This window comes from Solea senegalensis, linkage group LG7 (assembly GCF_019176455.1).
Source record: "Solea senegalensis isolate Sse05_10M linkage group LG7, IFAPA_SoseM_1, whole genome shotgun sequence".
NCBI lineage: Eukaryota > Metazoa > Chordata > Actinopteri > Pleuronectiformes > Soleidae > Solea > Solea senegalensis.
The window spans coordinates 7449616-7470642 of NC_058027.1; the positions used below are offsets into that span (position 1 = coordinate 7449616).

Here is a 21027-nt window from a genome sequence, read left to right on the forward strand (position 1 = left end):
CTGTGTCTGTGACATTTTAGCGCCACCATCAGGTTTGTCTTTTTGGCTTTTGTTTTAGTTTGTTGTGTGGATAGATACAGTACATTTGTGGTCCTGAGGAGAAAAACAACTTAACCCTTCTTAGTGCCTCCGTCTGGTTGCAGTATTATTGTTATTACACTAATTAGCAGAAGCTAAACTTCTGCAGTCTACTACTCAACATGGTATGGTAAACATTATACCTTTACATGTCAGCATTAGCACTGCAAAATTGTTAGCCCACTGAAGTTAGCATGTAGTTCAAGTGTAGCCTCACAGTCACAGGCATGGTGGTCGTGCTAATGTGCTATGTTTACCATACATATTATTCTAATTAGCAGTAGATGAATTTCTGAATTCTATGACTTGACGAACACAATATGGTAAACATTCCTTCACATGCTAGTAATAGCACTGAACGCTTAGCATACTAAAGTTAGCATGTAGCTCAAGTGTAGCCTCACAGGCATGGTGGTAGTGCTACCTATTACACCAAATACTAGTAGCTGAACTTCTGCATTCTACTTTGTGAACATGGTATTAACATAACATAAACACAATACTTTGACATGCTACAAACGTGTTAGCTATTGAAGATAGCGTGTAGCTAACGTGTAGCCTCAGAGTCACAGGCATGGTTGTAGGAAAAGCTGATTTATATTCTGTTACACAACATTTTTAATTGTGTCAAGTGAGAGAAAGTGACAGTAACAGTCACTTGATGTATGTCCTCTAATTTGACCCTTTTGTGTGGAGTCCCCATCACATTTGTAGGCACTTTTTTATACAGGCAGACGTGTTGAGTGATGGACTACAAATTAGGTTTAAAGGTCCAGTGTGTAAGAATTAGTGACATCTAATGATGATGATGAGGTTTCTTAACTCTCATAACTTTGATGATCCATCACAGGTGAGCTGAGCCTTTCTTCTTTAGCACTTCCTCTTCAAAACATGAAACTTACATTCTGTTTGATTTGTTTGTTTGGGCTATTTTACAAATATGACTATTCGAGGTGGCATACTTAGTTAAAACAGGACCCTTCCCTAATGCCTTATTAAATGATTATTCAAAGGCAAACAGCTTGTATTTTAAAGCAGTTATACACATTATACAACCATACTTTGGTAGTATATTACATTTAAGCCTCCCAGTGTCTTACACTGGACATTTAAGTCTTGGTTTTGTGTTGTATGAATTGTAAAGCAAATATAAAGTATTAAATATTTGTGGGGGCATGTACTTTCACTCTTTTTATAGTGTAGTGCCTTTTAATTTGCAGCACTCACATGTGTATGTGTGTACACCTGCATTCCAGCCATACCACTGAAAGAAGGAGGCTGTGTTTCTTAGGTGGTTTCCTCCTCCTCCTCACTACAGGAAGTAACGTAACATCAAAACGGACACAAGAAAATAACCAAGAAAACACAATTTCTTCGAGTCATTGCTGTTGCGCCGCAGCTGATACCGGCTTCAATCCCCAAAGTGCAACACATCACTTAGATCATCTCTCAATAAAGAAGTGAGCTCCTGTGAAGGTCTCACAGGCAGCAGTTGTTACTGTCACTCATTATCATCCCAGCCTCCCCCTGCACACACTTACTCACTCACTCACACTCACACACACATGCAAGCAAGTAGGAGCCTGTACAAACACCCACACATGACCCCAGAATGCATGCACACACCAGTCACACACACACACACACACACAAGCCACAGGAGCATGGGCAGCAGGGTCACCCTAGCGCCATGCTTCATAAAGGGCGCCGTTACAATAGGTTTACTGTTACTCTGACGACTGCTCGGATACAATGGGAGTGAATGTATTGGCCTGATGCAGCTCCTCTGTTTCTCTCCATTTTCCATTTTTCACTTGATGACAGGGAGGACAGACCGAGACGGGACAGCATGTTATCAGAGCACGCTCCTCCTGAAGGTGAGCTGGATCATTGTGGGATTAACGTGGCTTATATATATATATGTATGCCTCTATTTCTATGCATGGGAAATGTGCAGTGCTGAGAGAGAGAGAGCGAGAGAGATGAGGGAGAATAATTCATTTGTCTGTTGAATTTTAATGAGACACTACACTAAAAGACAAGAAGAGAAAAACAAAACCAAACTGGACAGCAACATATTTTAAATTGAGAATAATGTCAGGCTGAAACGTTAGTGTGATGCAACTCTGACATCTAACCCACGTGTTCTCAACACATGAGATATCTCTGAGGACATTTAAAAACTATAGCGACAAGTTAACACAGAGGATGTTTTTTAAATGAGGAATGTGGAAACGGGGGAGTGTGGATATGTGGAGGTGTTATGAATGAAAGGACTATTTCACAGAGAGCTGCTGGGTAAGGTGCATGAGAGCAGAGAGCGGAGGGGTCAGTGAAAGAAGAGAGGGGCGACAGTGGTCAGTCGGGGAGTGGGCTTGCTTTGGGGGTAACAGATGGGGGACTCACCCTGATCCAGAGGGGCGTGGTGCGGAATTGTGAGATTCCTCTGAGTTAGGACAAGCTGCACAAGACATTCACACTGCAGCTGTCAATGGTGCGACACCTACGCAGCTCCACCCTCCTTCCCCTCACACACACACACTCATATTTCCAATCATGATAGGCCCGCGTGTTTGTTTTCATGAAGCTGAAGGAAATTCTTGCACGACAATGACACTGATTCATGTGGTTAAAGATTAATATATCCTCCTGTGGTGCCTGGCTAATGCCAGTGTACAAGCTGTATTTGCTTATGGCGTGGTGGCCTTCCAGTATTTTACTGTTCTCTTAGGGTCAAAGTTCAGTCGCCTCACTTATATTGTGTACAGTCAAGTAATAAGTAATCAGATTTTACCCACACATCAAAACTACTAAATAATATAGCATGTAAAAGAAACAAGGTAGAGGTATTTTTTGTGTTAATGTGTTTTATCAATGTTCTTTAACAATATTTCACAATAAAACATGGCATTGAAATAAAACATGAAATAAAATGTGACGTTGGAATAAAAAGTTTAGTAATACAAACCTACCTCCAAGGTGCATTACACAAATATACAGCACCTTGTACTGCACCTGTAACACTACTACACCCTGTACATGCACATTTGTTTTGTTATTGTTGATGGGTTTGAGATCTTTTTGTCAATTAGTCACTATGGGCTTCAGAGCACAATAAATGTGTATGCTGTGATTGTATCATCGACTGCTTTCCTCCTACAGACCAGTGTTTCCCAAACTCTCCATATGGCAACCCACTTATAGAGACACATGAACTGCTAAACTTTGATAACACTGTTAAATATAAAATGTTTCATGGTCTAGCATCACTTCCATGACTAGAATGCATTAAAAAAGAACTCAAACAGAGCTTGAAAACAGAGCTGTCACAATTCTACATAATCTGTAACTTGCCTGTTATTGATTGGTTTTTATTTATAGTTGGACAATAAAGGTCTTAGAATCTGAATGAGCAGCATGAAACGTATGAAAAACATAAGAAAAGACAAGAATAGAAGATCAACACAATGTAAAATCATAGAACAGAATTACCGAATCACACCCTTACATATACACGGGTCGTGCATACACTCAAATTTGCTTTCTAATGATTATAGTTTATTAAGAGAAATGTGTGTTTTTATATATTTATTTATACATAAGCTTTAGTGTTTCAATTACAGTCGTCGACATCATTCCATGTCCAAACAAGCACTTTTACTTTGAAGTTCTGAGTGTCTTTACTGCCAAGTCATGGTGGAATAGTGTTATAATTATAGTTATAGTTTAATTTCAAGCTCATATTGCCCACACTTTTACTCTTGCCCAGACAAGACACTCAGGTCATTAGAGTATTAGAAATATTCCTCTAATTTCTGCCATCCTGTTGTTTTTTGTTGTTTTTTAAATTAGTATTCATCAAAGTCGAGATCCATGCTCAGATCTAAGAATTGAGCTTTTAATTGTAATCCTTGCTTTAAGTTTATCAGGTCTGAATGTGACCAAAAAGCCAGTGTAAACAAACCCACATCAGCCTCAGTACTGCTGCTGCCATTGGCTTTAAAATGTCCTCGTGCCCGCCTCGCTCGCTCACCTGAACGGAAGTGGACATAAAAGGCAGCGCAGGTAAAGGCAGCAGCGCTCACCCACTCACTCACTCAGTCACCAAGTCACGCAGTCATACTCCAGGTACACGGTGCGGGGCAGCTGCGTGTTTGACTCCGGCTGTAACTAAATATGAGACAAGTTGAAATATTCTGCTTGTGTTTCCTGTGAACCAGTAACCGCGAGGACTAATGGGGTTTATTCTGCTGAGCCTGATTCTCCGCTACTGGATCCACGCCGTGGAAGGTAAGGTCCGCCTGCTCTCTACTGTCTACTGTAAAAACAACACGTTTATGATCATGGACAAATAATGTTGGGGGGGAAAAAGGCAAGACATGAATGATCTATCTCGCTATTTATGGCTGTTTAATATTATTCAAATTATACTAAGAAAAAGATGTAGTATTTTATTATAATATACAATATTACAGGTGGCTTTTTAAAAATAAAAATTCTTCAACCCACATCATTGAATTAGGGCGATTAATCGATAATGAATCGACTACTTTAATGATCGAATAATCTGTTTCAGTGTGGTTTTTTGTCATTAAAACAGCTTCTTTTCAGTTTTCAGCTTCTTAAATGTGAATATTTTCTGGTTTCTTTGCTCCACAAAGAAATCATTAAAGCTGAATCCTTTTTAGTGGTTTGTGGAGAAAACAAGACATTTGAGATGATCATTATTAAGACTTTTGGGAAACACTGATTTGATCAACATTTTCTCACATTTTATGGACCGAGGAATTGATCAATCATGTTAAATCAGTTGTGAAATTAATTTAGTTTATTTGTGCACATCATACGCACAATTTCTTGGTAGATTTGAACCAATAGCAAATGTGCTGCTAGACATTTTGGGCCCCACAGAAGAAAATGTATTTAAATGTCTTGTTTTGACGAAGCTGACAAATCTGAAAACTTGTTTTAATTCTTGAAAACACTCAAGCCCTATAACACACACACACACGTGTCTTTTAGTTATATGAGAACCAGTTTTGTGAAGGTGAACACACCTCACTGTTTTAAGGAACATACGTGGGAAAATATGTTTTTATGCAAATTGTGCCCAGAAGGTAGAAAGGAAAATACATGTCTGGACATCAGTGACTTCTGCATTGAATATAAAGTGAGTAAGGTGCTTTTACTGAAATACAATAGTGACCTATTTATTGGGTGGAGAAAAAAAAGCAGAACAAATAAATGCAAATTACTTCACTTTTGGGACAGTGATCTTTGGGTTAGGGTTAAAAAAAATGAATTATGAACATGAGCTAGTTCATTTCCATGTGTAATGTAGGTAGTTAATTATAAATAAGGCCCTAATTAGCTTCTATCTTGCTTTCATAACCATCTGTGAGCATCTCCTGATGCACTTTTCACTTTTTTAATAGCGCACCCTTGACGGAGCAAATGTAAACAACTTACATTCTTTGTTCTTCATTGCTCAAGTGTACGTAGAGTACACGGGGGTGGAAATAAGATATACGTATAATAACATATTTGTATTATTATACTATATCCTCTAGAACAGGGTCCCCAAACTAATTAGCAGAAAGATTTATGTGTATATGTTTTAAATAATAGGCATAAAATGAAGTTGTAATTCATGTTACAGGTCAGTCACTATGTTCTGCACAACTTTGGTCCTGTAGAGTCTTCTTAAATCAATATATGATCAATGTTTAGAAGAAAGAACAGCAAACAAACACAACACTGTGCACTGTGGTATAATACAATACAATACTGTCATATGACAGTATATGTCATTTATTGTTGACATTATCAGTAAAATGTTCACGAGAATGATGAATCACATTGTACTAGACTTGTTCACAATACAATAGTTATATTGATATCATATTTATTATCATGTTTGCAACGACAAAACATAAATGTTCAAGGACTTTTTTCACAGAAAACCCCTTTAAATTGCTGAGGTAGTTAAAAGGTCCAATTATTTTAATTTAATTATTACTTTTTATATTTTTTTCCACAGCTTTTGTAATAATTGTTCCATCTTTGCTTGGTCTACTGCAGGTTCTATACCAAAACCTTTTTTATATGGAAACTAGGGCCGGTAATCACAGGGTACCACATGATACGATACATGATGTGATACGATGCGCGATACACAATACCAATTCTATCATGATACAACAATTCTGTGATAATCAGTATATCGCAAGACAGTCATATTGCGATACATCACGATAACTGTCTAACTGAAGAAAACAAAACATGAATGAAAAGTAAAAAGTGCAGGTTTTCTCAGGAACGTGGATGGAGCATCTCTTAACGTAGCTTTCACCACCATTATCCTGCTGTAAAGTTTGTGGCAGAGACTGTTTAGTTCAGAGCGCCTCAGTTTGTTGAGTAAAATGTCGATATTTGCCCTGGTGTATTGATAGTAATGTATTGCACAAGGAAGGACGACGATATTTCACCAATTTTGACCCCGTTTTTACAGCTCACAAACACTCGTGACCCAATTCACAGTATAAATCCTGATATTTTCTCCTCAATTTGTGCCTCATCTATCAACTCAGCCTCAGCTCTATCTGTTTCACCTACTGTTATTTTTAAATTGGTAAAAGAATAATTACCAAGAGAAGTTAACAAATACATTAAAATGTGTAATTTAACACATACAGTATACACATAAATCTTCTGTGTTGGGAAAATTCTTCTAATTTGTTTTGGGACCCCAAAAAACGTGTCCTGTGACCCATGTCTGGGTCCTGCCCCAGATTTTGGGAACCACTGTTCTCTACTAGTCAGAACATTTTTTTAAAGCAATGTATATCTTCCATTGCTTGTCTTTGCATTAAAAAAAATGATGTGTCATGATTTGACTCAAATTATTCAGTGCTAATTGTAAGAGCATGTTGTGTTCATGTTGTGTGTGTGTGCTGCAGGATCATGTTCAGCTGGCAGCGCTGTGACTTGTGACCAGTGTCTGCAGCTCAGTCTGGACTGTGCCTGGTGTGCACAGGAGGTGAGCAGCCAGAGTTGACCCAAACACACGGATGTTGTTTGCAGCTTCTTCTTCTTCTTCTTCTTGACTTTATGGCACAGTCTTCAGTCTGTTCTCCTTCATTTTCACCAGAACTTCACAGACTGGTTCTCAGTCAGCGACCGATGTGACACACTGGAAATCTTACTTGAAAAGGGATGTGCCCTGAGTCACCTGGAGTTCCCTGTCTCCGAGGCCCAAATCCTCCAGGACCGCCCATTTGGGAAGAAGACGGAGAGTGCGAACAGCACCCAGATCTCCCCACAGAAAATGTCCCTCAAACTGCGAGCCGGTACGCAATCCAAAGCCTTTTGTTTGGAATCAATGATTTGTCTCCAGAGCATGGTTAGGTACCCAATACCTGCTGCTCGTTGTTAAGACTTAATGCTCACGTGGCACGGATCTGTGCCACAGGCGCACCCTTGGTAAATTACAGTGGGAATAAATCACTGGTGTGTGTTTATAGGTCATATCTTCAGGGTTTTTTTTATCTTATGTGTTGTTGAGTCCAAATTACGATTAATTTTATATTGTATATTTTATTTTTTGTAAAGTGGGAGTAGTGATAATTGTGCAAAAGTCACAAAATAGACAATTTTTCTTCCATTTTTGCGAACTTTGAAATGTGATGTATTTTCCAAATTTCACAAATTACAGTAAATGCTCTGTGTTCTAAGAATTAATTGGGTTTTTAATAATTGACCCCAGCCACTGAGAGGCCACATCCAGTGTACTCCTTCTGCCGGTCCCAAGCCTGGATAAAGGGGAGGGTTGTGTCAGGAAGCGCAGTTCAAACCACACAGTGGTGCACGTGGCTCCCACTGTTGCCTCACAGCAAGATGTTTGCATGTTCTCCCTGTTTTTGTTTAGGTTTTCTCCAAAAATGTCCCAAAATATGCAGAGGTTAATTGAACGCCCATAACGGTAGATGATGGATGAATGAACTGCAGTTTTATTCCCTCACTTTCAGACACAAGTAAGGTGTCGATTTTGATTTTGAACAGGCAGTCAATTGACCTTCCAGGTCAACATTCAGCAGACGGAGGACTATCCCGTGGACATGTACTATCTGATGGACCTGTCGGCCTCCATGATCGACGACCTGGAGAGGATCAGAGACCTGGGCTCCACTCTGTCGAAAGAGATGGCCAAACTCACCAGTAAATTCCGCATGGGCTTCGGCTCTTTTGTGGAGAAACCTGTCCTGCCTTTCATCAGGATCACAGAGGAAGAGCGGGACAACCCCTGCAGGTAAACAGTGGCATCACTTTACTTCGCCACAGTGTCATTCGAGAACTCCGTTTCATATCATTTCCCTTCTCAAATGTTGTGTCTTACAGTAGCGTGGGTTTTACCTGCCTGCCAACATTTGGCTACAGGCACGAGTTGTCCCTGACGAGCAACACGGAGAAGTTCAACGACATCATCGCGAAGCAGCACGTGTCTGCAAATATCGACTTGCCAGAGTGCGGCTTTGACGCCATCATGCAGGCGGCAGTTTGTGGGGTATGATTTATTTTTTCACTTTGAATCCTAAATTCATGCAAACACAGAATGCAGTGCGTGATTTTGAGTTAACCCTCTGAGTGTGTGTCTCCTGACAGGACAAGATCGGCTGGAGGAACGATTCCATGCGGCTGCTGGTGTTTGTCAGTGATGCTGACTCACACTTCGGGATGGACAGCAAGATGGCCGGCATCGTGATTCCTAACGATGGGCAGTGTCACCTGGACGTCAACAATGAGTACGCCATGTCCACAGAGCAGGTAGACTCACAGAATGGGCGAGTATTGGACATTTTGTTTGTCTGTCTTTGAGCGGCACAAGGCAAAAAGTAAAGGACGTATTTGGAAGACATTTTCTGTGGGTGTACATTATGAACCGAGATTGGGTTGTAGTAGTGATCTGGATACCGTGGAAACCCCTGAAGTCTTAGAAAGTGAAAGGAACACGTTGGAACTTGTAGTGATTCATGCTCATGACAGTAGCAAGACATGAACAAAAAGAGTCTTTGATAAATCAAACTAACAAAAGGGACTCTGAAAAACAGAAAGCAGACCAGGAACACATGGAAACTAACATGAAACCCAGAGCAACAGACACTGAAACATGACTTGACACAAAGCAAATGAACCAACAAAGGACACCGGGGAGCACTGAGACTAAGGGCCTGTTTTTTGAAGTCATCGTTTTTCCAAAGCACTAGACGCTAGACGACGACGGTGATGTCATAGTCTCGCCTCAGTGTCCCTCCGTCATCAAATTGGACACTCTAAATTGATCGTAGGTGTGAGTGTCACAGTGGTTGTTTGCCCTATGTCAGCTGAGATTGGCACAGCTCCGCCCCCCGTGACCCTCATGTGGAGGATAAAGCAGTAGGAGATGGATGCATGTTTTTACCTAAAGGAACAGATTAGCGATTGTTCCACATACGGTCAGCTGCACTGCACATCCACAGCACATCCACAGTTTCTCTCTCTCCCGTACTAAATACAGCTAGATGATGCTCACTCGTGCGGCAGAACTGTGAGATTTCCTTCTCTGACAGTAGTTAGGGTTAATGCCAATAAGTCGCTAGATTTGTCGCTAGAAAAAAAAGACCAGGGCTATGAAAAGTCGCCAAATACAGTGACAAAGTCACCAAGTTGGATACTCTGTTGTTTGGTCTCTTTGCTTTATGATAAATTTTATTTACTTTCTGTTATTTCACTTTCTCGGTTCATTCTGTCTCTGTTTATGTGATTATGTACATTTTAATGTGTATAGGCAGTACGACAGGTCTTTGTTGGAATCTGATCAGTGGATGTTTTGCGCCGTCTTGAGTTTTTTATTTTCACCATCCAAACCCTGATGATGAGTCATCGCTGTGTCAGTGTGCACCCTCACTACTGACAAAAGTTACCACTTCAAAATCACTCTCTCTCTCTCTCTCGCTCTCTCTAACGCTTCATTTGTTATAAAAAAATGATCATCCTTATTATTATTTATCTCGCCGTGTTTTCTCAGGAGTACCCTACTCTGGCTCAGCTGATGGATAAGGTGGTTGAGAACAACATCTTACTGATATTCGCCGTGACAGAGGAGCAGACGCACAACTACAAGGTACCGAGGTGAAACTCTCTGTGTGAACACATGGTTTTCCTCAGGTTGGCACGTTTACATTTGGCCTGTTACAACTAGCCCTCTCTACTTTTCCTCTGCTCTTTTCTCTTACCTTTTCATCACTGGGAGCCAAAGTCTGCCCACATGTGTACTGTCGCTGTGTCTGTCTTGATTATCTGTTTATTCATGTTTTTTTTTTTCTTCCCTCCAACTCTCTCTCTCTTTCCATAGAACTATGCAAATCTCATACCTGGCGCGACAGTTGGAGTCCTGGCAAAAGATTCCCGAAACATCCTGGAACTGATTGTGACGGCGTACAAAGTAAATAAATGATCTTAGTGGTAATGGATGTGTGGGTATACTTGTATTTGTTGCCTCTTTCGGACCCTTCCTTGTATAAACACCGACCGTATCAGGACCAGTAGTCCAAATGGAGACCAAAACCTGGTCCTAATGACCTAATTTCTGAAGATCGGGTGAAGTTTAAGGCTGCGCTGTGAATTGTGGTTATGTTAAGGTTAAGGTTAGACAGTAAGGTTTTTGTTCTTATATGTATATGCAGTGTCATAAGAAGAATAGCGGTATTACTCATGTTGTGGGGGACGTAAATGTGTTTATACGGTCACATTATGGGGACTTGTCTTCCTTATGGGGACAGAATCAAGTCCCCATAATGTAAATGATTACATTTTAAGGTGAGGACATGTTTTATGGTTAGTATGAGGTTAGGGTTAGGCCAGTAGTAGTTATAGTTAAGGTTAGAGTAAGTCTCCAGGAAATTACTGTAAGTCAATGCAGTGTCATAAGGAGAAATCATGAAAAATGTTTTCGTCTTACACGAACTGCAGGGAGAGACAGTATCTCTGTGTCTTTTCATTCTCCTGCTTTTCCCTTTCATTCTTTCCTCTATCACATTTTTCCCCTGCACCACGCCGGTGCTCTGCATCAGCATGTTTGACAGCAAGTCTCTTCTTGTCCCCTGCTGTTTGATCTCCTCTGATTCGCTCTCTCCCCCTCCCCATTCGCTCGCTCGCTGTTTTCTTTTTTTCTTTCCCCATCTACCTTTTGCACTCCTGTGTCCTTTTGTAAACCCCCACTCCCACTGGTGGCAAGTCCGGTGCTGTCCTCTAATTACTTCATCAGTTATGTGAACACCCTGTTCTCTGCCACGTTCACCACACTGAAGAGAGGAGACTCTGTTATCTGGATGATTGTAGTTCCACTTCTTAAGAGGAGGGAAAAAAGTCCTGAAATATAGAGGACACTTAGTATTTACTCTTCCCCTGCAATTATGGATTAATTTTAAGTTGCTTTGTAGAAAGATATATAGTTAAGCTGCTGCTGCAAAAAAAAGCATATTTACAGAAAAACATGTGCATTTTTTTCTTTACTTTTAATCCATCTTCACCGCCGTCACCCTGTTTTCTCCTCCTTAGCAACACTGAAGTCGAAATTGCGGCCGCCTGTCGGAAGCACACAATTAACCCTCTGTTAGCAGCAGACAGTCCGTCACAGAGTCCGTTAGTCAGTCAAACACGACAAGGTTTGGCCGTCGCTCTCTCCTCAGGCGCTTTGTGAAGCCGAGCACACCTGGGAGGATGAGTCATTCCAGAAAGAGAGCGTTAGATAGCAGGTTTCATAATGGCCCTCTGGATGTGTCACAGGTCAGCACAGGGTGAAAGTAAGGAGAACAAAGCTCTGATTTGATAGTTATATGATATGATATGATGATTCATCTTTTTTGTGCATTGTTTTGCAGAGGAAGTCTTCTACTCGGTGCTAAAGTGTGCCCACGTTGACTTTTTAATCATTTTTAATGTACTGTTTTCCAGGAACTGCGCTCAGAGATCGAACTGGAAGTCCTCGGAGACACAGAGGAGCTGCAGATGTCCTTCACGGCCATTTGCCCCGATGGTACGGTCCTCCCTGACCACAAACACTGCTCCAACATCAAACCAGGAGAGACGGTCAGTTGACTTTAAATCGCTCTGCAACAAACAGATACTTTGGACAAAAGAGAGAGAGAATGCGAGTGAATTATTGGGCTGATATTTGTCATTTTAATGATCTGCATCAGCCGATTAATTAATCAGTCATCAATGTGTCAATGATTCATTAATTAATTGTTTTTTTTTTACAATTAAAACAACCAATTAATCAATTATGCAAATAATGGTTAGTTGCAGCCCTTTAATCAACCAATTACACATTATATGTTTGTGTTCTGAGAAACTTGATAAATGATCCTAAGGAACTAAGACTTTATTTTTGCATCCAAAAGTGTTTTCATTATGTGTTTCATTCATTTTATATGTAGTTTATACAATATTTTTATTTAAAATACATACGTACACTGCAGTGCTGACGCAAAACGTGGGTTGTGGAGTCATAGTGTTGTTCTGTAAATGTTTGTTGTGTTTCATGTGTAATTATAAAAGTGTTTAGCAGATGGAGACAAAAAATACACCGTGTTTTGTTGATGATATTTAATGCCATGCATTCTCCCTCCGACTTTTCTCCTTTCCTGTAAATCAAGGCGTGTGAATATCTACTGACGCAAACTAAACAAAAACTTAATTCCTCAAAAATCGAATTAAAACTGTGTATACAACACTGCCGCCACCCACATGTTTGCGACTTTCCTTTTTCCCTCCGTCTGATAAAACTGTTATTATCACAAATAATTCACAATAGCATTAAATAAACATGTATTGAATAACACTTGTCTGCATTTCAGTGCTCTTATTCATTCTAAATACATGAAAAAAAATTGACACTTTGTCAATCAAGTTTCTGTGTCAACTTACATAGATAGATAATAATTTACATTTTTTTAAAGTGTTCACACGGTGGCGCAGTAGCTGGCGTTGTTGTCTCATAGCAAAAAGGTCACCGGTTCAGATCCCAGTTGGACTGAGGTGTGTGGGTTTTCTCTGGTTTCAGTCCAACAACATGAAGAGGTTAATTGAGCACCACAGGTGTGAGAGTGAATGGCTTGTTTGTCTTCTTTGCTCTTTGACCTTGACTTCCTCTTCACTCCTCAGGTGGTGTTCAACGTATCAGTGGAGCTCCCGGGATGCCTGTCGGGCTTTCGCCACTTCTCCCTCAAACCGGTGGGTTTGCAGGACAGTCTGGAGGTGGACCTGGAGTCTCTCTGCTCCTGTGACTGTCAGCAGCCGCCTGAAGCAAACACCAGCCAGTGCGTCGCGGGCCAAGGAGCTTTCCAGTGTGGCGTGTGCGTGTGTCAGCCAGGCCTCCTGGGAGCAGAGTGTGAATGCAATGAGGAGAGCGCATTGTTGAGCAACTGCCTCGCAAACAATGCGTCTGAGATATGCAGCGGTCAGGGGCAGTGCTACTGCGGACAGTGTGTGTGTCATGCGTCCAGCTTCGGCCGCATCTATGGACCTCACTGCGAGTGTAACAACTACTCCTGTGTCCGCTTCCGAGGAGAACTCTGCGGAGGTTAGTGGTTCCACTTCAGTGTCACTGAAAATCCTCACCCTATTTTTGTGTGTGAGCCTGTGATTGAAACTCATTTGTGTGTTGTAGGCCACGGAGTGTGTGACTGTGGCGAGTGTCACTGTCACAGTGGTTGGACAGGAGAGTACTGCAACTGCAGCAGCAGCGCCGACGCGTGCACGTCAGACGACGGCTCGGTCTGCAGCAGCAGGGGCAGGTGTGAGTGTGGACAGTGTGTCTGCTCTGTGCCGGGAGCGTCCGGGGAAAAGTGTGAGAAGTGCCCGACATGTGGAGACGCCTGTAGCTCTGCAAGGTGAGAACACATTTATGCCATTATGCCAATCTGTGAATTAATCTGTAACTGAAGAAATAGTTCAGTTTTTTCCATGAACCAGCCTGTCTTGCTGTTCCTTTCTCCTTAAAATCTACTTCTGCTTAAATCTACAATGTCTTAAGGACACGTTCACCACTTTATCTCATAGGTAGACACACTTTTACAGCTAGAAACCGAAGTTCACTCTCCCACACCAAAGTCCATAGAAAAATCTGACGTTTTTAGCTCACAGGGTCACAAGAGCTGTTGGTCTACTGCTGCCTCGTTTTGTACGTTTGTATTACTTAAACGAGGGATTTCAAAACTCCAAAGTCACAAGATAACACATTTGAACTTTCTAATGGAGATGTAAGTGGTTCAACATGTCCTGTGTGCCATGTAAAATGTAAAATTGCTGATTTTCTCTATGGACTTTGGTGCATGAAAAGCGCAGTTTACAAACAGCTCGAAAAAGAGTTAATCTGGCATATGAAGACAGCGCCGATGCTTAATGCAACCACACGAAAAGCCTGATCTATCCCTTTAAGCAAATATTGGGAGTTATAAAGAGTAGGTGGCGCCAAAAAGTCCGGTTTACCACAGAAGAAGAATAATCAGGGCATAATTTGATGTCATAAATAGAGAGCCCCTGTATCTGTCGATGCGCGATGGAGTTACATTGTTGCCTCCGTCTATTTTTGTAGTAATAATTGCTTTGTGCGCTAAGTGGAGGACTGTTGTGGTTTCCTCATCAGTCCACTGTTCCTGCCATGTTTCCATTGCACTGAAATGTGGCAGCTGAGGGGACGCGTCAGTTTCCAAATGTCATCCTTCAATCACTGAATCTTGAATCGTTTCCGTCTCCCTCCAGCGTAATGCGATATTTCAGACTTTTTTAATTTCCTGTGTCTCCTTTCAGAAACTGGCTGATTGAAATCCGTTTAGTGTGAAGGGTTTTTTTTTTGTTTCTTTAGCTAAAAGATATGATATTGTCTCCTTGTACGACATGATCGGTCTGTTCTTTTGAGTTCAGGCCTATCGGGTTCAGGTTCCCTTGTTCACATGTGTCTATACCTTTCATGTGACATGAAAAGACAACTAATGTCCTCAACACAGCACTACGAGATTTCCTTTCTCCACTGAAAAAGCAGCTGTCAGGCCCAGTGCCATTTGATATCAGTGTTATAAAAGGGGGAGCGAGAGAGTGAAGCCTTGGGAAAACGCTGATAAGTGACCAACACTGAGATTCATCTGTATTCACCGTGTCAATAAGTGAAGCCTCACGAGGCTCCTGTGTTGTCCCCGAGGTAAAACCGACTCTTTGTTCTTCCACATGTTTTAACATCAGGACCTGTGTGGAGTGCCACCTCCAAGATAAGGCCGATGTGGAGTCCTGTAATCAAAGCTGCAGCGCTCTGAAGATTCACATCAACACAACAGGTAAATGACCACAGAGGCTTTAAAGGGTCCGGTGTGTAAGATTTAGTGCATTGAGTTTTGAATAATAATAACCCTTTACAACATATGGGTATATCATTCAGGGATCTTAATGTAAAGTAATAACTGTTAAATGACAGTGAAAAATAACATTAAAAGCTAGTTTAAATCACTTTAAATGCCTTTCATTAATTAAGGGTTTCTGTGTCTGTAATTTTTTTTCCCTTAAGCGACACTGATGTGTAAAACATCCCTGAACAAGGACTGCATTAACGTACTACAATTAAGCATCTATTGACCAGTATTACCCTTTATTAATGTTCCTTGTGACCCTTGTCATGTTTTTGTACCTGTGTGGCTGTTTAAGGCTCACAGGGGCATTAATAAAGGCTAACAATAGGTTAATAAATGCTTAATTATGGTTAAGTAATGCTTATCCGCATAATATGATGAAATGTATATATAAAACATCAATTAACAGGTAGTAGATTCTTATTAGGGCAAGCTTCCTTTTCTTCTTGCGTGTTTTAAGTGTAGAGCTATTTAATACACATTAAGGATATTTTCTAACATGACAGTTAATATCACAATGTAGTAAATGCGTGATTATGAGAGATTTAAGTACTGAATGAGTAAAATACATGATAATAGTTCAGCCTTTTACCCTCCTGGTATTATTGGAGCTTGAATGATATCTGCCTGATTTGTATATATTGCATAATTACAAAAATATTGGTTATATAAATTAAAAATATAATCTCAAAATTATTTTGAAAGCATTTGCAATAACTTGGTCTTTGTGAATTAATCATTACCAGGATAGTTATTGACTGAAATATTTCCTTACCCTTAGTACCCACATTACCAAGTGTGGCAACATGGTAATAATGTCAGTAATGTTTTGATAGCAATAATTTTAGGTCATAGTTTCCCTCCATATCCATAATCTCTGAAGGTTTTCTGAAGGTTTATGGATATAAAAACCAAATTAAGGAAGATTACGGACAGCAGGTTTTGCCTATTTACATTTAAGAATCATTATCACAACTGTGACAGAACATTTTCATATCATCCCATGTCTAGATTTGCATGAGAATGAACATTTATGTTGAAATAATTACCATGTTGACATTCCAGTATTTTCCACAGCATTCCATACATATTTTATTCTGGACCGCACTTGTGTTTTTGCAAAACACACGTATATTAAAAGGTCATGCCAGTCCAGTGTGAAAATAAACTGTGTGATACATGAAACCTGTTATTCAGTGTGTCACGGGGAGAGTTCAGTCGCCTCCACCCAGTTTGCATTTTGGCAAACTGTCTTGGATGTCACCGCTTCGTGTCGTAGTTTACAAAGGAAGAACTCACAAAACAGCGTCCGCTTGCATCTGTCACCATGTGATGATGGGAAACACTGACAGCGCGAAGGATGTGGAGCAGGTTTCAAGTCAAATGTGCATGTGGCTTTATGTGGAATACCCACATTTTATGTTGACTGGAAACTTAGCACATAATCTTATATCTCATAAGTGAATATAATATATGGGCTTGTAACCGGAGGATCACTGGTAGAGTTTAAAAACGAACTGATAACTCGCTGAAATTGAATTGTGTGTTTATAAAACAAACTAACATTGTAGTGATGATGTGCTTAGTTTTTGTCTTTGTAAATGTGTTATTTACTTATGTAGTTAACTGGGTTGAGTTGGTTCATCCAAGTGAATCCAACCATTAATCTTTTATTGGGTTTTTAATTTTTGCTCAGATTAGATTAGATTATATTAGATTGTACATCCCACAACGGGGAAATTCACTTGTGCAGTAGCATACATGTTACAAAGGACAGAACAGAACAGAATGGCTTAGATTACCTAAAGAAACAAATGTTAAATAAAAAGATAAAATAAATAAAATAAAATAAAATAAAATGAGATATGCAATTTACACTATGTATTTAGATGTGTAGAGGAACTAAATACTGTAAAGAAAATATGGATTATATTTACAAAAGTGATTTATGCTGCTAATTATTGCACAGAATTTGACTATTGCACGGGGGTTAAATTGCACTTTAGGTAGAGGTAGTTAACAGATTGAGCTCCTGAGACTCCTGGCTCACAAACAATGTGATGGGTCTCATGAGGGTTATTTATCATTATTTATGTTATGTTCATGTGTCTGCACATTTTGCTCTTCGGTCTACTTTCTACTCAGGTTGTCTAATGCAAGCCTGACCGATCCAAATCGTACCGCACTGTACCGTACCACAACGGTACGAACGTTAGTCATGACAGTCACTGCTCTGCTAACCTACGATTACGACCTCCGGCCACCTCGTGTCAGACCCGCCACGTACTGTGCGTAAATTATTGTCGTCATGAGAGTCTGCTCTCTCGTGTGTTTTTGATAGTGGTATCAGCACAGTGCCATGCTAAGTTTCCCCATGGGTCAGGGGTTTGGAGGAATGCTGACCTGCATGGACTTGGGTGTCCCTCTGGAGCCTGAAGCCCCTTCTCTTAACACAACACCATCCATGTCCATTCAGGCAGCAGTCGACAATGGGGAACATATTATTTACCTTGTCGTACAGGCAGAGCTATTGTGGTGCATGTGAATGCTCCAAAAGGAGCCTGTCCTCCTTTATGGAAGAGATTAATTTAAACCCACTATACTTGTGCAAGCTGAGAGCTATATCTGATTATCGCCGAGGATTTCTCAGCTTCAGATGTGGAATACAATGGCTTGGTGCACACATGCACACACACACACACACACACACACACACACACCAGATTCAAGGCTTTGATATGGAAAATCACAGCGACAGCTCAACAGAAGGAAGGGTATCCTTTTACATTCTGGGCACAAAGTGGAAAGGAAAGACGATATAGGATGGATTCATTCTTTCCTTATGGATATGTATGTTCACATTTCCTCCCAGATTATGACAACAGCCCTTCTATGCCATGCTCGTTGAAGACGGAGAATGAGTGCTGGATCTCTTTCAATGTGATGGAAAGTGAGACGGGGACCACTACTGCCTACAACCTGCAGATGTATGGTAAGACTCACAGTGACACAGAGAACAGATGAAAAGTGAAAGAGAAAGTTCTGCCACGAGTCTCATTTCTTCGCCTGTCGTCATCTCACAGGTTGCCCAGAGCCGCCGAACATCCCCATGATTATTCTGGGAGTCTCCCTTTCCGTGGTTTGCATTGGCCTGATCCTGCTTGGTGTGTGGAAGGTGCTGGTGTCGGTCCATGACCGTAAGGAGGTCGCCAAGTTTGAGGCAGAGAGGGCAAAGGCAAAATGGCAGACGGTAAGACCTTTAAAGTGACAGGTCATGTTTTTAAAGTGTGGTTGTTTGAGGTATTGAAACATAAGCTGTGTTTCTATCAAGTGGAACTGCTTGATTTTTTTTACCAAAGTACCAAAATAACCAGCCCCTATTGTTCCATTCTTTGGCATAAACTGACTGGAGTGGCTCACTTCCCTTTGGTAGGAGGGAAGGGTGCCAGTCAGTTTATTCTCATACGAAGCTTGACGTCTTGTTGAGACAAACAGCCACAGACAGTGCTACGTATCTCGCTGATGTGGCCATCAGGCACAGTCCACAACCCATCTATCTGGGTCGGGTACTGACCCCATTTGCATTTAGCTTGGTATTACTAGAATAGGAGGAGTATTTTTGAAAAATTGTGCTTCCCAACCTCAGTTCCCCCAGAGCTATGAAATATCTTCATTCTTTTCTTTTTTACGTGCCCACCAGTGACACTTGGTCCTGTTAGCGTAACTGTTAGCGAAGATGTCGGACGCGGTTTACATTCTGAGAATGAAGTCCTGTCCCCCGACGAGTGGATCTAAATAGTTTGGAATTAGCGTTGCAGTTGCAAGCCTCAGACCAAGGCTTGGACCAAGTGTCACTGGTGGGCACGCAACAAAGAAACTTTGTAAATTTGTAAAGTGCTCACTCTCCTGCACCAAAGTCCAAAGGGTAAAATCATAATTTTACCTATAGGATTGGTCACTTGGGTAAAACTGGATAACATAACTGAACTTAATGATGTACAGTACACTTCATGTGTGCCATTTTCTTCGTGGACTTTGGTGCATAGAGAGAGAGAGGGTAGTTTACAAACTTTCCAGCTGTATTGGGGCTGCCAAATGGCGAGAAAAACTGGCAACCATATTCTTCATTAATGAAGACTTAAGCAGGTATGGATTTTATTATGTAAGCCTTCTGTTACGTGGCTAAAGTCTGTTTTTCCATCTGTTCCTGGTGGCAACCATGTTATCAGTGAGAGTGAGCGAGTGTGCAGGTTTCCAGTGCATGCTACCTTTAAAAAAAAAAACCCACTTCACAAAAAAACCCACAAAATCATCCATATTTCAACTGTAAATGACCTGTATTTTCATATTATCACGTGTTTGTGTCTCTTTTTTTTGCTCCTCTTCAGGGGACCAACCCACTGTTCAGAAGCTCAACAACGACATTCAAAAATATCACTTACAAGAACAAAGAGAGAGACAAGATTATTGCAATGGATCACTACTGATGATGAACTGGAGGCAATGCAAAGCAACATCTGAGTGCGCTTAGGTATGCGTGTGTGTATGTGTGCGTGCGCACATATGCGTTAACTTCTATTTGTTACCTCTTTTGGACCTTTTCTGGCATAAACACTGATCTTGTCAGGACTTGTAGTCCTCATGGAGACATAACCTGGTCCAAATGAGGAAGCACCTCATTTTTGAGCTACTGGTTAAGCTTAGGACTAAGATTTTTGAATTGTGGTTATGTTAAGGTAAAGGTTGAGCAGCAAATGTTAAGGTTAAGGTTAGGGATCAGGCTGCTGTCCAAATGAATGGAAGTCAATGCAGAGCACTCAGCTCTGGAGAGGCGTGTGTTTTTGTGTGTGTGTGTGTGTGTGTGTGTAATGTTATAATCACAGTAGACAACACTGTGAACAGATGAACACTATGTACATGATGAATTTGCTGCTGTAACGCAAAGGTGCACTGTCAGTGTACTAAACCCTGCACTTTCCTGTTGCATGATCCTGCAAACTGACACAAGTTTCCCTCTACTGTAACATGCAGCCTGGAAAAGAGGACTCAACACTATGAGTGGCCTACTACTGAAATTAAAGAGTCTGTTTTTTATTAATTTTTAATGAATGTACAGTAAGTATGCAGGTGATATGTGTGTGTATTTCTATGTTATTGTGCTTGTTGTATTTTAAAGTAAGGCTGTGCCTTCAATGTTAATAATGGATTAATGGAATAAAACTGTTTTTTTGTCTTCTTGTGAAATATTTTTTCACTGTATTACAATGTAGTTCTCAAATCCTCACAGAAAGTGTATTTGCATTTGAGTGAGACGCATTGCACTGGAAAACATACAAGATTATTGTTGTTTACAAGTGTATAGTTCATTGTTATTTTGTTCTCCCACAGTGCATTGTACTAACTGTATCGTTTTACCTGGTAATGTGTAAGTAAAAAGTGTATGAACTGAGAAACAACTTGAGCTAAACTTCACCCACTACTACAACAAAACTGCATTCAGTGCTTGGAT

At 40.7% G+C, this 21027-nt stretch overlaps 1 protein-coding gene across 3 annotated transcripts; it reads left to right on the top strand.

The window, feature by feature from the left end:
- Positions 1 to 1750: 1750 nt before the first annotated feature.
- Positions 1751 to 20099, top strand: itgb6 (integrin, beta 6). 3 transcript variants are annotated; one of them, XM_044031188.1, is made up of 16 exons: positions 1751 to 1955; positions 4299 to 4368; positions 7038 to 7117; positions 7229 to 7427; positions 8140 to 8386; positions 8476 to 8641; positions 8740 to 8901; positions 10142 to 10237; positions 10469 to 10558; positions 12070 to 12204; positions 13282 to 13699; positions 13787 to 14009; positions 15358 to 15449; positions 18391 to 18510; positions 18602 to 18768; positions 19907 to 20099. In XM_044031188.1, exons 2-16 carry the CDS (start codon positions 4314 to 4316, stop codon positions 20003 to 20005), a joined length of 2349 nt encoding a protein of 782 aa, XP_043887123.1. In that variant the 5' UTR covers positions 1751 to 1955; positions 4299 to 4313; the 3' UTR covers positions 20006 to 20099. The 3 variants fall into 3 exon arrangements, with proteins under 3 accessions (XP_043887123.1, XP_043887125.1, XP_043887124.1); XM_044031189.1 differs by lacking the exon at positions 1751 to 1955 and adding an exon at positions 4158 to 4206; XM_044031190.1 differs by lacking the exons at positions 1751 to 1955; positions 10469 to 10558 and having other exon boundaries at positions 4144 to 4368.
- Positions 20100 to 21027: the final 928 nt, after the last annotated feature.

Excerpts from the sequence above, each read along its gene's own strand:
- itgb6 (XM_044031188.1), top strand. The coding sequence starts at position 4,314 with ATGGGGTTTATTCTGCTGAGCCTGATTCTCCGCTACTGGATCCACGCC. Across the intron at positions 13,700-13,786 it reads CCGAGGAGAACTCTGCGGAG|GCCACGGAGTGTGTGACTGT; the intron begins GTTAGTGGTTCC and ends TGTGTGTTGTAG. Across the intron at positions 18,769-19,906 it reads CAAAGGCAAAATGGCAGACG|GGGACCAACCCACTGTTCAG; the intron begins GTAAGACCTTTA and ends GCTCCTCTTCAG.